The 16,861-nt window shown below is 42.8% G+C and overlaps 1 protein-coding gene across 3 annotated transcripts; it reads right to left on the reverse strand.

Moving 5' to 3' along the window:
* Nucleotides 1-240: 240 nt before the first annotated feature.
* On the reverse strand, nucleotides 241-16,819 carry TMEM169 (transmembrane protein 169). 3 transcript variants are annotated; one of them, XM_088168233.1, is made up of 4 exons: nucleotides 16,747-16,819; nucleotides 5,608-6,046; nucleotides 3,561-4,130; nucleotides 241-1,865 (listed from the first exon to the last, which is right to left on the reverse strand). In XM_088168233.1, the coding sequence occupies exons 2-4, from the start codon at nucleotides 5,909-5,911 to the stop codon at nucleotides 1,861-1,863; spliced, it is 879 nt and encodes a 292-aa protein (XP_088024359.1). In that variant the 5' UTR covers nucleotides 5,912-6,046; nucleotides 16,747-16,819; the 3' UTR covers nucleotides 241-1,860. The 3 variants fall into 3 exon arrangements, with proteins under 3 accessions (XP_088024359.1, XP_088024358.1, XP_088024357.1); XM_088168232.1 differs by adding an exon at nucleotides 10,533-10,730 and having other exon boundaries at nucleotides 241-4,130; nucleotides 16,747-16,802; XM_088168231.1 differs by having other exon boundaries at nucleotides 241-4,130.
* Nucleotides 16,820-16,861: the final 42 nt, after the last annotated feature.

A 16,861-nucleotide genomic window follows, 5' to 3' on the forward strand; every position in this document is an offset into this window, starting at 1 on the left:
AAAGTTTTCATATGTGAGCTATGAAGTAAAAACAAAGAGCTCAGGCCCCAGAGATATATGACAATTCTGGATAGGCACTGTTTAACAAAGGGTAGGACTTAGACCCATTTCAGACACACTTTAAAGTGGATATTCAAATACAATGAATTCTAATCCATTATCAGCACAGAATGACTGTGTCTGTCCCACAGCACTGATTTTAACACAAAGTCAAACAGAAGCATGAAAGCAACACTCCTGTAAAGCCACAGATATCTTTATTCTCCACCCAGGCCAGCAAGGATGGGAAAAGGGAATGCAATTAAAATGAACAATCAGCAAACAGTATCTTTACTTAAAAAAAACATCCAGACTAGAGCAGCCAGAAACGCACTCAACAATCAGAATAACTGGAATTCCTTGCAGTCTGACAGTGGCATATAAGCAGAAATTACTTGTCAGTTTCTGAAAATGGGGTAGAACAAGACAAAAACTTGTGCTTTTTTCTATTACAACAATTGATAATTATTATATATTTTGCAACAAGCAAACTGCTACAGAGGATAGTGGGCAAGAGAGAAAGTTATCCAGTTGTTCAGAGAAAAGTCTGAATTAAACTTTTACAAATAGCACCAGAACTAACCCCAAGCACCAGAACTAACTCCAAGCTTAAAATAGCCCCCACCAAAATCAATGACAGAATGCCTTGAATTTAGCAGGAGCCAATGCAAGCTTAGGTAAGTGTAAAGAATAGAAAACACATGATGGATTTTCCCAGGCTGTCGCCCAAAATGTGACCTCCAAACCCAGAAGCACAGCTGCCACTGCAGAAGGAGGGTACTATGACTCCTCTGACGCTCCTTTGTGTCTACTTAGCAGTGAGAGGTACAGATTTGGTTTTGTCTCCACTCCAGCGGGCTGTTAACAATCCTGAAAGCAAATCCTGCAGCTCAGCAGACATTTCACATGGATGTATTCTGTAATGAGCTCATATTTATTATTCAAGCCCTCTGTAAGCTGAAGGCTCTTTGTGCTACTGACCCCAGCCTTTCGTCTAGCCTTGAACAGCTGCTGTTTGGCAGTGACAGCTGAATTGGGTTTTCTCCCTCTGCAGCAATGCACACTTGCCAGCCATCCTTTCCCCAAACTTGTCTGCTGCATGTTGGGGCCAAGATACACAATTCACCCCTTTCATGCCAGCAGTATCCCTTTAGGCAAAGCATGAGAACACTTGCCAGTGGACCTTCCTTTTCCTTAATGCTTGTTAAGCATCACTTATTCCAATGCTCCAGCCATGTGGGAGCCTGCAATTTCCATGTGGAGCAGTATTAAGCAGAGTGGCTGCACTGGGTCACTACAGACTGCCAGCACTGGCATGGCTTATCCTCAGCACCTCCATTAATTCAGAGGCATATCAGCCTGCCTGATTGGAGCAGGCCTGTGAAAGGCATTCCACTGCTTGAACTAGTCCCAGGCATATGTCAGCTTCCTTTGAATCATACTAAACTATCTGGCATTGTCTCACAGATTGGGGTCTATTTTTTTTTTCTTTCCTGGAAGTTGGTAATTGTTTTGAAAGATTTCAACAGTAAAAAATTATAGTAGGAAACAACAAACACAGCCTGGTTCTACCTGAGCCCAGGGAGCACCACTGCTTTCTCAGTTAAGTGTGGGGCAAAGACTGCTCTTGATATTTGGCTTGTGCATTATTCACTGTTAAGCCTTCAGCCAATGCTAAGAGGCTCCTTTGACCTCCCAGGGACCAAGGATGCAGCAGGAACTACTTATTTCTCAGTGTCAGGACTAGAGGATCAGATGGACTTGTTTATATATCACCAGTTCCCAGATGTTCTAACCAGGACAGTCAGTGTAGTCTTGAGCTCAACCTTAAAATGCAACACAAAGCATTAGTTTCTGTGAAATCCAGCTTCTGAATTCTTCTTTTTACCATCCTAAATAGGGAGACTGGGGAAGTGAGACAGCTACAGAGACAGGAGTGACTGCAGCTGACAGACTGCATGCCACAACTTACCTACCTACATGCATGCAAATGGTGGGCTCCTCTGGCCTGGGGCTCACAGACTTTCCAGAAGTACCAACTGAACTGGAGCACTGAGAAAATTAACCATGTTTCAGATGTGTTACTCAGCCCCCATTAGGATTTGCTATACCTCTCTTTTATTTTGCTATCTCCTTCTTAGGCCAAAACCCCAATAGTTGATCAAGAAAAAAGAACTTTTCTGCTAGTCATTTTTTAAGGAGACAATTAAAATTTCTCCAGCCTATGGTGGCCACACCCTGGTCAGGGAACCCAGTATGATGCCATGAAAAACCCAGAAAGGAGGGACACCCATTATGAAAATGAGACATGAGGGGAGGAGGATGTATGATCCATTGCTCTTCCATATAATTAACCAGGAAGAGGGATGACGTGGGGAAGGCGACACAGATTTCCAGAGCTGAGGCACAGATAGACATGAACTCCTGGACTCCCCTATCCTGAAAGAGGAGGTCCAACAACACTTCTATAAGAGAAACCTGAAAACCAGAATAACTTATTTCAGTCCTTCATATCCCAAGCACCTTCAACTCCAGCTCCCTAAATCCAGGTGCTGCAAGTCCACACCTGCATTGCAGTGAGATGTAAATGGATTGCCCCTTCCTTAGGGGCAGGCACCTCCTTAGTGCAGGTGTTTCCTCCCTATATTGCAACTGTTTGCACTGTGTATGACTCCTGTAGATCCTTCCTCCCTTGCAGTGCACATATCAAGAGATCCACTGCAGTTGTGTTCCAAGCTATCTGAGCACCTGCAGCCACTTCAGGGTTCTTGGTGACAGCCCCATCAGGCCCTCCCACACAGCATTACAAAGCAAGCCCTGCTCCTCCATTGTGTGATGGGGCTGTTTTGGGTCAGCGTAGAACTCACTTGCCTTTGTTGGCAGCTATGCTGTCCTTTCCCACTATTCCAGTGGTCTGTGACACTGGACTCTGACAGTGTCTAAGCAGTCAGCCTGTATAAGTTAGCTGCTTTTGTTGGAAGGACTGAGAAAGAACCCTTTCTAAGTAAACTGCAGAACATCACCCATTTTGCAATTTAGCCTTCACCTCTGAATGGGTTCCTGTCTCTTGAAGTTCATCCCCTGAGCAGAGACTTTTCACTGTGTCATAGGACACTACTGTGTCCTATTGCTGAAAAGTAAAGTCTACCTTGACAGAAGTAAACTTTACATAATATATCTCTGCTACTCCACAGCCAGCCAGAGCCCTGCAGACCTGGATTTTCTTACAATTCCCAGAAGCTGTAATTAGCTACAACACATGACAAATCCTTGGAAAGCCATGCACCTCCCCACCCAGAGCATGTGAAGCCAGCATTCTTGCCTTCTGTGACATTGAAAGAGGACTCTCAGCCCAATATTTTATTAATGTTGTGTTTAAATATATATGTATATTAAAAAAACCCCAGTGTGTTATTTTCTAGGTGAGAACACTCGCATATGACCAAAATAGTCATCCAGGACAAAGGCTCAGACTGCTGAGGTCTCAACCCCCTGTGCAGAGCTCTTGCCAGAGAGACTACCTGAGATATTGTCAGAATCAAGCAGCTCGACAATGCTGTATGGAGAACAATCTTCCAAGCCCAGCTTGCTGCAGAGCCAGCCACAGAATCCTTTCTCCATATCCCTGACAGCACGCCACCAGTACCCAAAGGACCATGCTACCTGGGCTACAGCTGAATACAGGCCTAGGGAGAAAGAAACAACCATAATTATAATTGGGTAGAAGATAATCAAAAAAGGACAAAAGGTGATTTTGTGCCAGAAGGTCCTCTCTTCATTGTACACCAAGAAAATGTTGTACCATGTAATGGTTCCATAGTAGAATGAAACCACAAAAGACACTATAAAAATGATGGGGAGGCAGATGATGGTCCAGAGGACGATGTGGGGGCCTCTGTCTAACCCAACATCACATTTCTTCTTCTTCTCAGGTACATCTTCTTTAGGAGGTTCCTTTGACTTAGCCAGTTCCTGCAGCTCTTTATCTGTTAGTGTGACGTGGATGTCCACCATCTGGCCCTTCTTCTTTCCCCTGGTGATTGTTCCAGTCAAAGTGACATATCGGCTGTCTAAAGGCATGTTCCAGACACCTACAACACAGATAAACTCATCTACATCAGATTTATCTTCTGTACAAAGTATTTTGTGTAAACCCTCAAAGACCCCAAAGACAATTAGATAGTGCATATGGAGTTACAGTTAAAATCAAATTTTAAAAGATGGAAGGCAAGAAGCAATGCAATAGGAAAAAAAATACCACAGAAGAAAATGGAAGAAGAGCTAATGAGGAAAAATACAGGAATTCCAAAATCACAAGGGAAAAAACACCAGTATCTCCACTAGGGATAATACATTAATGGAAAATGCTGCAAGAGTCTAGGAGAATGAGATGAGACAGAGTAACTCAATTGAAAATGGTATGCCTGTTTTCTCTGTTTACTTCATGGATTTATTCCTGAACAGCATGGACACTTGGGATTAATTAGATAAATACCACTGAGACTCTTGTTTTGGAATAAGCATATCCACACATGGAATTATACCTGAGTAGCTAATATTTCACTTTACATTTGCATTGTATCTCAATCCAAAATAATTTTTGAAGTTTAGAAAAACTTTAAAAACTGTCATAAAATTACATTTGCATTTTAAGAAATCAGTAGAGGCACCAAACTGGACAGTGCTGGTATATGTGTTAGTGTTACAAAGGGAATGCATTAACTTTCAAGTGACACACATTGGTCACATAGGATTGGCCATGCAATGGTACTGGCCATAAACTACTCTTTGGGGCTACAGTATATTTCCTCCTGGTCTTAATTCTGACTAGCTTGGAAGAAGGTCTTCAGAAACTCTCAAAGAGAGGCTGAGCAGCTTGAAGTGCTCCACAGAAGTAGGAAAGCAGCAGGTAACTAATGAGGATAGGGTCTGGGATCATGGGGGAATCTGGTGTATCTGGAGCATTTAAGGCCTCTCAGCCTGCACTGCTGACTCACAGCCACAGGACCTGCCTTCCACACTTCTTCTCTGCAAGGATACCCAGGACAGATAGCAAAAGTGAAAGTGACTCAAAGATGCCCCATGATGACCTTGCCAAATAATCACCCTTCAAGAGGAAGCCATGCTGAGTGTATGCAAACAGAAGGCAGGAGTAAATCCTAGATAATGAGTTAAGTTTCCTATCGAAGGTAGAGCCACTAACTCCATCTACTTTCATCCTTTCACTTAACAGGCAGCTGTTCAGGCGTGGACAGTGGCTTGATCACAGCTTAGAATGACATCACTGGCTTATTGCATGCATAGCACTGCAACCAGCACATCAACCCCAAACAGCACATACATTTAAAATTAAGACTGTAGCAACAACCAAACTTTGCAAAGAACTGCAGGAGACATCCCAAATCAGCCTGTAATGCTTTCTGTTTCAGAGCATTTTCATGTATGAACTCAAGTTCTCCTTCCCTGCAGTCTTGGAGAGGGTTGGTCCCACAGTCACTTCCATTTGACCTTAGACCATGATGGCATCAAAAAAGCTTATGTGAAGTGAGTGTTCTCAGGACTACATACCATCTGTCATAGACTGACCCAGGAACTTGGAGCCTTCCTCAGAGCTCCTCTCCCCTCCTTCTTCATCCACCTGTTCTTCTTCCACCTTATTGTCATTCTCGGACCGATACACTATTATTGACTCAGGACGGGATTCTTTCTTCTTCTTTTTCCTCCGGTCCATAGTGGCTTCCCCATCAAAGGTGACAGTGGTTGCCACAGCCCTTCTCATTGTGCCACAGCGAGGGCTCTGGCCTCCAGACTTGCTGTCTTTCTGCACAGTCTCCTCCATCCCGCTGCTGCTCTCAGTCACCTCACCTGGCATCTTGTAGCACCTGTTTCCAATCCAACAGCACCAATCCTGTGCTTAGAAGTCATTGATTAACAATGGTCCCATGGATGCTTTGTTCTGGTAAGATGTCCCACTGCTGGTATCCAAAGTATGCACTCCATTCCCAGCCTAAAATGAGAGAGAAAGCTGAAAAAGTGTCTTGGTCTTTGCAAGCAGAAAAGATTGGCAGAATTTTCCTAAAAAGGGTTACTTCTAACTGGTTTAAATGTCATCTGAAGATCTCTTTTACTGTCCTGAACATCAGTTCTCTTACATGGATACATGTTTTGTGGTATCTAATCTATCTTGATTCTTAGGGACCGCTTTTCACTATAACAAACCAAAGCTACTGGAAAGAGTATTAACATTTATAAGAAGAAGAAACATAACCAGTTTACTGGGTGAATTTAACATTCCTCTGCAAACAAACAGAAGACAGTAGTTTTGGCCCAAATGCATCAGAATAAAGGATTGAAACCAAAGCTGAAAAAGAAGTTGACCAATTTAAGGGACTGGCCTAGAGACAACTGCAACAGGAGCACTGTGCTTGTCCAGCATTACAAAGCTATATTGGTGCCAGCCTTTCTCATTTTGATCGTCTAAGGATTTACTCCCCTTTGCAAGGATATTATAAAAATTAATCAAATTCTGTCAAAATGAGTGATCTTTCAAACTTTAACAATTTAGCAATATGGAGTGCTGCCATACTTTAAAAATACAGAATATACAGTGGATTTAAAGCAAAATTATTATTAAGATGACTTTGCTGGAGAGGGTATTTGGAACCACAGCAAATTCTTCTGATTGCACAGAGAAAACTATACAAGTCTTCACTTTTTTTTTTAACAAGAATAAATTTTTGCTCCTTATTCAAGCAAAGTAAACAGCAGTATCATGTGAAACTGTCATCCATGGGAAAGCTGCCACATAATTAAACATGCATCGAGGCAGACAAATCCTGCTTCATGAATATGGAAAAAGGATTAATGATTCTCAGATTTCATAACATTTAAGGAAACTGACTATGCCAAGTATTCATGAACCACTTAGGTACATATCTGAATACAATACATTTTAACAATTCTGAAGAGCTCTGTTGAACATTTACATGAACGTTTGTATTTAAAAGAATGGATCTGACCAATAATTAAGCTTCTACCTAGTAACTGAATCCTTCCTTTAACAGGAAACTAAGAAACACAGGTGTCATAGTTTATAGCCTACATATTCATGTGGAAATAATTTTACTTGAATGAATGACAGAAAAAAGTTGAGCATTTTAAAATCTGGCAGTTTGGTCCTGGTCTTCCCACAGATGTAAGATTTTTCTGGTCTGTTTTGAAATTTTGTGCAGAACTTTAGATCAACTATTTATGCCTCATAAGCTCACACTTACACACACCACACCCACACAAAACTTGTAATTGTATCATTTTAACGCCTAATGTGCCCATTTGGCTCTATGAAGCCGTGAAGAATTCAACAATTCAGATTATTTTTGTGCATTAGAGAAAATAAATCTTCCTTGCTGATCAGAAGACACATAAAATGGACTTTAAAACCCCTCAAGATTCAGCATACCCCAGAAGCCAGGCTACTTCTAAATCACTGGGCAGACAATATTTTTAGCTCTGCAGCATGGCTGGAAAGAGTCTGTTTAGACTGCCTTCACACCTGCCATAAAATATTTATGCCTAAATTAGCAGACATACTGGAAAATACAAATTCACATAAGCTTTTGTTTGTTGGGTTTTTTTAAAAATACCTGTAGGGGTAAATTGAATGAATTCATGCTATAGAATAAACTCACTCTTTGTTGTAATTTCATTCAGGAAGTACAATAGGCTCTAACATTTTTCTCTGAAAATCAGTTGTAAAACTTCATGTTTTGCATCTATAAAACCCTGAAATCACCTGACTGAGCCTAATGAGCCCTTGAGACAACAGTGAGATTCTGCTTCCAAAAGTGAAGAAAACAGGCCTGGAAACAGAGAAACCAAAAGTATCACTTCTAGAATAATCTACTAAAAGTCTGGAGACACAGAAGTTGCTTAGATTCCCAAAGTTCCTGGCTGTAGTTCCATGTTCAGTCCCTACTGACTTGAGAAGGAGATGACTTACAAATAACATTTAAAAATAACACAAAGCTACAGGCAAATATTTGTAGTTGGGCTTTTTTGTTTTCTTAAAGTTGATCCAGATGTGGCCTTGCTTAAACTCATGGTGTTTGAGTGTTTGACATAAGCTAATGTCAGTTCTCAGTGTGATGCCAAAGCCCAAAGGACTATGTCAGTCTTGACTGTGCAAGGAGCAAGGTGATGTCCCTTTTGAATCTCTCACAGATAGGCACTGGCAATCTGTGTCCTGTTCCTGTGCTCACCATGCAGGCAGAATGCTGATTAATGACCAGAAGATGCCTGTGATCCCCAAGTTATTTTGCTATGTCTGATGTTCCCAACTCACTATAGCAGCTAACTATAGCTGCTGGTAACTGGCAACTCTGTGAGGTACCACCACGACTGGAAACACCTCCACAGCAGGGTAATGTGAGAGTGGCAGCTCAGCTTCTCCTCTTGCTGATAAAAGGAGAGGGAATGGGCAATGGGGGACAAGCCCCTAAGAAGCACTGTTGCTGTGGCTGAGTCAAAGCCCTTGGGATAAGCAAGTGAAGGAGCCCACATTATTCTGTTTAAGGCACAAGAAGGTAAAATCTGATGTCAGTCTGTCTACATCAAAACCAAAAGTACGTAGGAGATCCTTGTGACCCAGCAGAGGAGGATGCACTGAGATAAAAAGCTGAAAGATGCAAATACAGGGCAGATGTTAGGTAGGTGTGTTAACAACGTGGGTAGGTGTCCCTTTATCAGCGGGTGATAAACTGTCATGGGAAACTTCCAAATCTGGACTGGCTATCTTGGCAAAATTGTGGTCACCTGTACTTGACCAGAAGAGGGGAAGTCCTCTGGTTTGCACTAGGGAGCAGTCAGATTGAAGATCACAAAGATCCCTCCTGATCTTATGCCTGTTCTCACAGTACATGTTTATTTTTCTCTCATCGGTTTTCCAATGAAGCAGCTAGACTATCCCCTGCCAGCTGGTCCAGAATTTCTGAACACAGCACTTCAAAATACCACCGGGAGCCCTACATCCCACACCAGCACTGCTGAGTTGAACAGGTTCAAGCCTCAGTCCCATTTTTCCTGGGAATATTTTCTCTGTAGTTGCAAACAAGAAATGGGCTCTTGCAGAAATCACAGTAGTGTACAAAGAGCTTAATTTTCCTCTCTTCCTTTTCTTTACAACTTCTAAGAATAAGGCCAGCCCTCAGCACTACACAGCTGTCCACAGCATCAGTTCCTTCAGCCACACACCAACATCTTCACCCATTAAAAGCCTTGCTGTGGAGCTGAAACATTAACAATTGCTGTGCATCTCATACTAGTGATGCCTCCCACGTGGGAGCACAGGGGCAGACAGGAATCTAATAACTGTCCATGGGAGGGAAGGAAAAGAAATGGTCATATTTCAGAGATAGCAAAGAGCAGTTTATTAGCCAAACAATTTGTTATTAATCTCCATATGAAAATAGATGGAGAACCCTGGGGAGGCTGCTCTGCAAAAACACTTTGTAAAGTAATTTTTAGAAGCACAGTCTTCTGTTACTATGCAGGAAAGCTACGGCTGCTTATGCTTCCTGCGACAGTAATAGTCTTTGACACACAAAACAGGAGCCTAAAATCTTGGCCTTGCACCATTTAGGTCAAAGGAAGCTTCTTCCACTGGTTTTCAGGGTTTGATCCTGCTGCTAACAGAAGAGAAATTATCTGGTTTGAATGCAGATGGGAAGGAAGAGCCTTCCTGCAAGCTAATAAAATCCTTGATCTTAAATCCCTGCTACAGCACAAGTAACCTTTTTATGACTGCTCAGAGCAGACATGAGAGGAAAAAATGTAGACAGTAAGCAGCAAGGAGCATAAATTTTTATTTTTATAGTCACATAAAATGTACACCAAATAAGAAGAACTGGCACGGCATCTTCACTCACATCATGCAGGGGGTGTCTGCAGAAACAAAAAAACAACCTGTGCTTTAGAATCACTGTGATTTATGCAGGATGGGGAAGAGATGAAGGGAAATCTACCCCAGAGACACACCTTGAGAGAGCTTCCCAGCCACAGGTCTTCTTTTGCTTGCTGCTTTTACTCCATAAACTCTGCATCTCCAATCCATGTCCACTCAATCCCTGCCTCTGATTTTGTGCATATGGAGGTGTGTGGTTTTACCCAAAGGATCTTTTCCAACCCCTAATATTTTTAAAGGGGTTATCTACTGGCAAATTGTACACATGAAAAATAGGTGGTATTAGATGCATCCAGCTGTTCAGGACAGATCTTCCTGTCACCAACCAATCGTGTTATGACAAAATGCATTGGTCTAACAAAGAACATGCAGCCCCCAGGCCCTAGAAGAACATGTGAGAAGACATATATAAGAAAGCACATTTAATTCACACATCACATAGGAAAAAGGCAAATGGTAGGGCTCCCTCCACAGCTTTGGATCTGTTTTAAATACCTAAATGATACCACATTACCTATCACATATGCATCCTCACCTGCTAAAACAGAGGATGTCTGTTTCCTCTTTATTTCATGGTGAAATAGCTCAAACTAGATTGCACAGTTACTTGAAACTAGCCAATACTCAAGGCTTTGATGAATGATGTATTAGACGGTGAGACAAGAACAGCTCCTCCCTGTCAGTACCAGGGTCTGCGCAGCTTGTGGTGAGCTTGACAGGGGGATTTATGTCACTGAAAAAAATAAAATGTTATTTTTAGCCATACAGATTCTTCACCAAGCAGGTTCTTCTGTAGGAAGGAATGTCTAAGGAAAGAAGGAAAAACTGTTCCTCCTGGCAGTGGCTGATTTCAGACTGTATGAAGTGTCTGTGTAATAACAAAGGAAAACATGTACCTCTGCCACCTCAGCAAGGTAAAAGAAAGCTAACATCAAAGTTCAAAGTTCACATCCATCCTTCCCTCCCTGCTTAATCCATAGGCGTCCAAGCACTTTCATTTCTTGGAAAGAGAAACAAGAAAAATGACCATGCTCTGGGCGTGCTTTCAAGCAGGAGCAGACTTCAAGCTGGACTGCCAAAAGCAGAGGATGGCACTGAACACCTGAGCCGAGGGGATAACACAGCAAGATGACCCAAGTCACCAAAAACTATACAGGTATTTGCTAATGGAGCTCTCCATGCTCCATGCCTTCCCCTCAGGAGCAGAGGGTGCTAAAAGCTTGAGCTAAAAGCAAAGGGAGGTGTGGGCAAGCAATATGATTTCTTTGGGCAAGCACTGACAGACCCAAGACTGCCCAGTCCCTCCAGTTTATCACAGGCACACAGCTTCTGCCTGTTGGCAGGTGCCATCAGTGCCAGCCCTGCACCACACCACGAGCCAAACCTGCTGTGGCCAGCTCAGCTGTTGACCATCACTGGAGCTGCAGCAAGACTGGACTTGCTTAGGTGTGGATTAAGGGCTTCCTGGCTCCCAGGGCCATGCTAGGTGGCTCAGGGCCCCTTGCTCTCCCATTCTTCCACGAGTCACCAAACACACACTGACAGCATTCTACAGATACAGACAAAACACCAAAAAAGTAGTGGCGAGATGCATTCCACAGTATCACTATACTGTTTCTAAATTACATTTTTCAAAGACATTTTTAAAGTCAAGGACATTTTACAGAGTATCTATTTCATTAATCTTTTTATTTTTATTTTCCTTTGCTGTTCCATAACTTTTCCAAATGTCACAGAACAGTAACTACTGTCTAGGTCACTTATTACTGAAGACTGGAAGACAGCACACAAGAATAGCTGAGCATTTTTATTTTTTATTAAATGGAATGCCCAATCAATTTTCCTGTATACCAACTTTTTAAAAATCCCCCAACTGTAGTCTACCTTTTTTGGAGCAAAAGCCTTAAATGCTACCTTGCCTTGTCTTTCCAGTTATTCGAACAGACTACTAGAAGAAAGAGAAATTGTGATAAAAGACAAGAAGCTTCCCACTGTCTCCACATGGATGATACGTCTTTCTTCATTTTTATTATATTATGCTAAAAATGTCAAGGAATGGCATGGGCACATTAACCTTTGAAGAGAACCAAAGCTTTAAAAGGAGCCTGATTTGGAAATGGAAGGTTTGAAATCTTCAAAGCAAACTAAGCATTTAGATATGAGTCTTGAATAAACTCAACCAAAGTCCCTAAATTTTGCAGGAAAAATTAGATTTCAACTGTAGAGGCATGCTTTCTCAGTTCCCCTGCCCTACCCCTCGCTTCTGGATTTGCCAAAACAAGCCATCCTGTCAAACACCTGCCTCCACAGCAGTGCCTTTAGGCTATGATCAAGCGTAGCATCTATATTTATTGGTATAAGACCCAACTTGTCCTCGGTTGGGATTAGAAGACACTCTAGGAACATGTTGCATACACAAACCAGAGTTGTGTCTCCTCCCCTCCAGGCATCCAAGCAGACGCTTAGACAATAAAAAAGCAAGAAAGTAATATATGAAAACAGAGCTTTGAGCCCCTCACCTCCCATACCACAGCACAGAGAAAAACACCTTCCACACAGTGCTCCCAAGAAAAGGTTTAAGTGCATGCTGGTCTTTTCTGACCTCTACAATAACCAGAAGCAAGGACACTAGTTAACACCTCAGGCTCTTTTTCCTTCCTTCCTACTCAGAAGATCCCTGACTATCTCAGTCTCAGTCCCCTTTCCTGCCCTGTTCTGTGCTGGCAAGATCAAGAACCCAGTCCTTTACTCTGACAAAATGAGGAGAAACTACACATTGAAATACCTGCAATTAGAGAGGAAGCAGTTGCAGCCATACAGCCTAATGGAAAATGCAATCAATTGTAGATCCAGTCTGGAAAACGTTATCTGAAAAATACCAACAACAAGCTACATACATCCTGTGGTTCTTTTTAGGCAAGATATTTAGGGGCTTCAAATCAGAGCTTTCTCTGAGTAACACCTGACTGCAGCCCAGAAATTGCTGGAGAGCACAACTACACAGAGAGAGAGCTGGAATATTCTCCTGGGAGTGATTCAGGATTGTTTAATGCATTGCACAGTAAATACAATCTAGGATATTTAGACAGTATCTCCAGCAGCAGAAATTACTTGGCTCAGGGGAATTGTGATTGGATACAAATGCAGATAGAGACCTGTGATGCCAGGATATTAAAAATGCAGCACTTTGAATTGCAGACCAGTGAATGATTCAGTATCATTAGTATAGTATTAGCAGGGTGTGTGATTGTTTAGAAGCTAGCTATGTACCTGTTTCAAACTGTTTGATGCTGATATTCTATATCTTGCACCATTGCAAACTCTGCTTTGAGTGGGATGTCTGTCTTGGTATCCCTCTTTTTTTTTTTTTTTTTTTTTTTAAAATCACTGGAGTGAAATTCGATTCTAAAATCCTGATTATCTTCTAATGAGACTGAAATCCCCCAAGACATGGCTGAGAGTAAAGTGTCTTTCCAAAGAGGAAGTCCCTAAAAAGATGAATTTACCAGAAAGCCTGAACATCAGCTGGGGTTGACCAGAAGCAACAAAACAGAAAGGCTCTCACTTGCTGTTGAGAGATGATGAAAGGAAAAGCAGCCTCAGGAGAGAATGTACAGGCAGGAGGTGAAAGTAGCAGGGATTTCCAAAGAGGCCTGTTGCATAATCCTGTGGAAAGGTCCAGAGAGGTAAGGACACAAAATCATGCCAGCTTTCATTTGATTTTGGCTCAATCCAAGCATTTCTTGTAATAGGTATGGGAAGGGAAGAAATTATTATTGTTACACTTTGTGTGGTTTTTAGTATCCCAGGAGAAGAAAAATATGAACCTGGATCACCCAGGGATCTGGGAAACCAGAGGCTACTGGAGTACAAGCCTGCATTTTTCTGAAGGCTAACTAGCAAAAATCCTGTATGAGAAGCTGTCTCTAACCTGAAAATTTTATTTCTGGCACTAAGATGCTTTTCATTAAATCTCCTCTGCCCTCACCTCCTTGTGAGACTGCTGACCCCAGGGATACCTCTCACAGAGTTTGGACCCTGTGAAGGTTTCTCTCCTGTTTGGAGCCACCTCTTCTCTCACATCAGGTTGGTACATAAGTATTCTTGAGACCTTCCCCCTTGCCAACGTGGATTCTGAGCTAGAGGAGGGCACAGACAGCCTGAAGGATAGCATGCCATAAGGAATTCTCAAGGCAGTACATATCAGTGCCAGGATTTTTAAAGCGTGGCAGTATACTGGACTGACAGGTGTCATCAGCTGAATAGCTGGGCCATAGGCTGGCAAAACAAAACATGAGCTTTGGACAAAAGTAGCTTTTTCTAAAAACGCAGAGTTTCCTATTCATCTCAATAAATTGAACTACTTCATTCAAAGCCAAGATGCAATCTGGGAGCTGTAAAAACAGGAAATCTAGTTTTTCCTCTTAAATATGTAAATAAAAAAAGTAGATGTTCAAGAATGACATATGGTAATCCTACAACTCCAAAGGAGCTGACAATTAGAAAAAAACTACTGAATTATTTTTTTGTCATTTTGACTTCTGAATGGTTGATGTTAATGAATGATGATAAGCAATAGTTATACCAAGGCAAAAAAAGTCAGACGCTTAACTTCAAAAAGAAAAATTAAGACTCCGAGGCTTTAAACATAGATTTATTTTCTTCTAAATGCAAGCTGACATATACTGAAAAACTAAATAAAAAATAAGCTGTCTAATCAAATATTTTCTAACGCATACAAATTCACAATCTTAACATTAAGTTTATAGAGTAACATCAATATGCCTTATGCTTACTGAATTTACCACTGTCTGTGTTGAGTGACTGACATGTTTTAATGCTATCAATAAAAGAAAAGTAACATTCCTTTGTGATTGAGAAGGTACAAGCATATGAGGAGATTAAAATAGATTTTAGTTAATAAGATTTTCTTCCTTTCAGCTTAAATAATTTTGAATTTCAACGACTGGGGTCAAATTGATTCACACAAAGGTGTAGTTTGAATCCTTGATTCAAAGGCAACACACACAACAGTGAACAGAAGCCACTGCTTTGCTGAAAATGTCTGTAAGCATTGGTTATCCCACCTCTATTTTTTGTGGATACATTTTGTACCAGAAGGGGCTACCATTCAGCAAATGCCAAGGAAAGGATGTCTCCTTTTTCCTCCTCCTTCCTCTACAGTCTTTCTGCCTTTCCCCCTTCTCTTCCCGCCCATCACTCACAGAACCTTAACTCATGTGTTCAGCCCCTTATTTATGGCATTTCTGTGGCTATTGGGAAATTCCAAAAACCAGTCAATATATCCTGATAGTGCTCTCCAGGAAAAACACTAAAGTCAAGGTTACATGAGTAGAAGGGCCCACTGGATTTTCCTTGGAACAATGCAGCTCAGTTGGGATGGCAGGCAGGCTGGAATATGAAGATCTAATTCACTAGCACAGATGAGTGTTTCTCCCTGGGATTAATTAATGATTGCTCTGATATGGCCTGCCGAAGAGATGTAGGGCAGCCAGAAACAGTTAATGGGGATCTGTGAAGTCTCAGATTGTGAAAGATAATTAAAGGGAGGAATTTTTTTTTTGCAGTGTCACTCACGGTGCTTCACGTTTTGCCTCCAGAAAGTGGAATGCTTTAAACGTCAAAGTATTCTGCAAACACTGACCCACTCGAAAAGGGCAATTTTATCTTACAGTAAGTTACCATGCAGAAATCCACCCCTGTCTTGGCACCGTTTGGTGAATGAATCTGGACACACCATTAACTTCTCCATGCCTTCCCTCCCATACACTTGGAGGGTATACAGCTTCCTTTGAAACACACTGAACTTCAGGATAAAGATGTTATCCTAAAATTGTCCCCAATTCAAAGTATCAAACCTTAAAACATGCTTTTGGAAAAGTAAATAAATTTGTTTCACAAATAAGAATCCCAAAACAGACTCAATGATTCTCCCACTTTACTTATATGTCTTTGAAAAAACCCAAAACCTCACTCTCTTTTCACATTAGCCAACTCTCCTAAGGCAAAAATAACACGACAAAATTGAGACACACTTTCAAACATCTCTTCTATTGAAAAGGATAGAGGAGATGCCTGGGAAGACACTGAACATGCACACACATGCTTCTAGGCACATCAGCGCTGGTTACAATCACCTGCAACGGACAAAGATGCTCTGTCACTTCACTGTGGGATAGTAAAGAACATAATGCTGCTTGTCCTCTGTGTCAGTTGAGCAATTAATACTGAGCTTAGGGCCATTTTAAGGGGGCCGGGAGAGGAGGGACGGACACCACCCCACAAAGGAATTTTAGCCCAAAATGACTCTACTGGGGACACTGTCACCTCAGCCTTCATGGCCTCTTCTCGACAAAGTCCATGCCCAGAGGGAGCAGTGCCGCCCGCGGGTCCGTGGCAGGGGCTCACCAGCATCTTCCCGTGTCCGTGACACCCTGCGGGCTCTGCACCGGCGGCTCCCGGCGGGGCTCCGCTCCCGCTGCTCCTCAGGGTGCCTGCCCGCGTCCACGGGGAAGGTGACCCGAAGCGGAATAGAAAACCAGGGGGACCCGTCCCTCGCAAGCAGACGAGCCCGCGGCGGCCGGCAGGTGGGCGCTCAGTGCGGGGCTGCGGCGGCGACCCCGCGGCGCCACCGGAGGCACCGGCCCCTCGCGGGCGCTGAGCGTCTCTGCCCCGCGGGGTCGGACCCAGGCGATACCGACAGCGGACAGCCACCCCCACCACCTTACCTGCCGCCACAAGACCCCGGCACCGCCGCCACCGCCGGCCCAGCTCCGCCGTCCCCGGCGCCGAGCCGCGGGCGGGCGGGGCCGCGCGTCACTCGGCGGGGGCGGCGCGGCTGAG

The sequence above is a fragment of the Sturnus vulgaris genome, chromosome 7 (assembly GCF_052056855.1).
Source record: "Sturnus vulgaris isolate bStuVul1 chromosome 7, bStuVul1.hap1, whole genome shotgun sequence".
Taxonomy (NCBI): domain Eukaryota; kingdom Metazoa; phylum Chordata; class Aves; order Passeriformes; family Sturnidae; genus Sturnus; species Sturnus vulgaris.

Excerpts from the sequence above, each read along its gene's own strand:
- TMEM169 (XM_088168231.1), bottom strand. The coding sequence starts at position 5,911 with ATGCCAGGTGAGGTGACTGAGAGCAGCAGCGGGATGGAGGAGACTGTG. Across the intron at positions 4,131-5,607 it reads GGGTCAGTCTATGACAGATG|GTGTCTGGAACATGCCTTTA; the intron begins GTATGTAGTCCT and ends TCTGTGTTGTAG.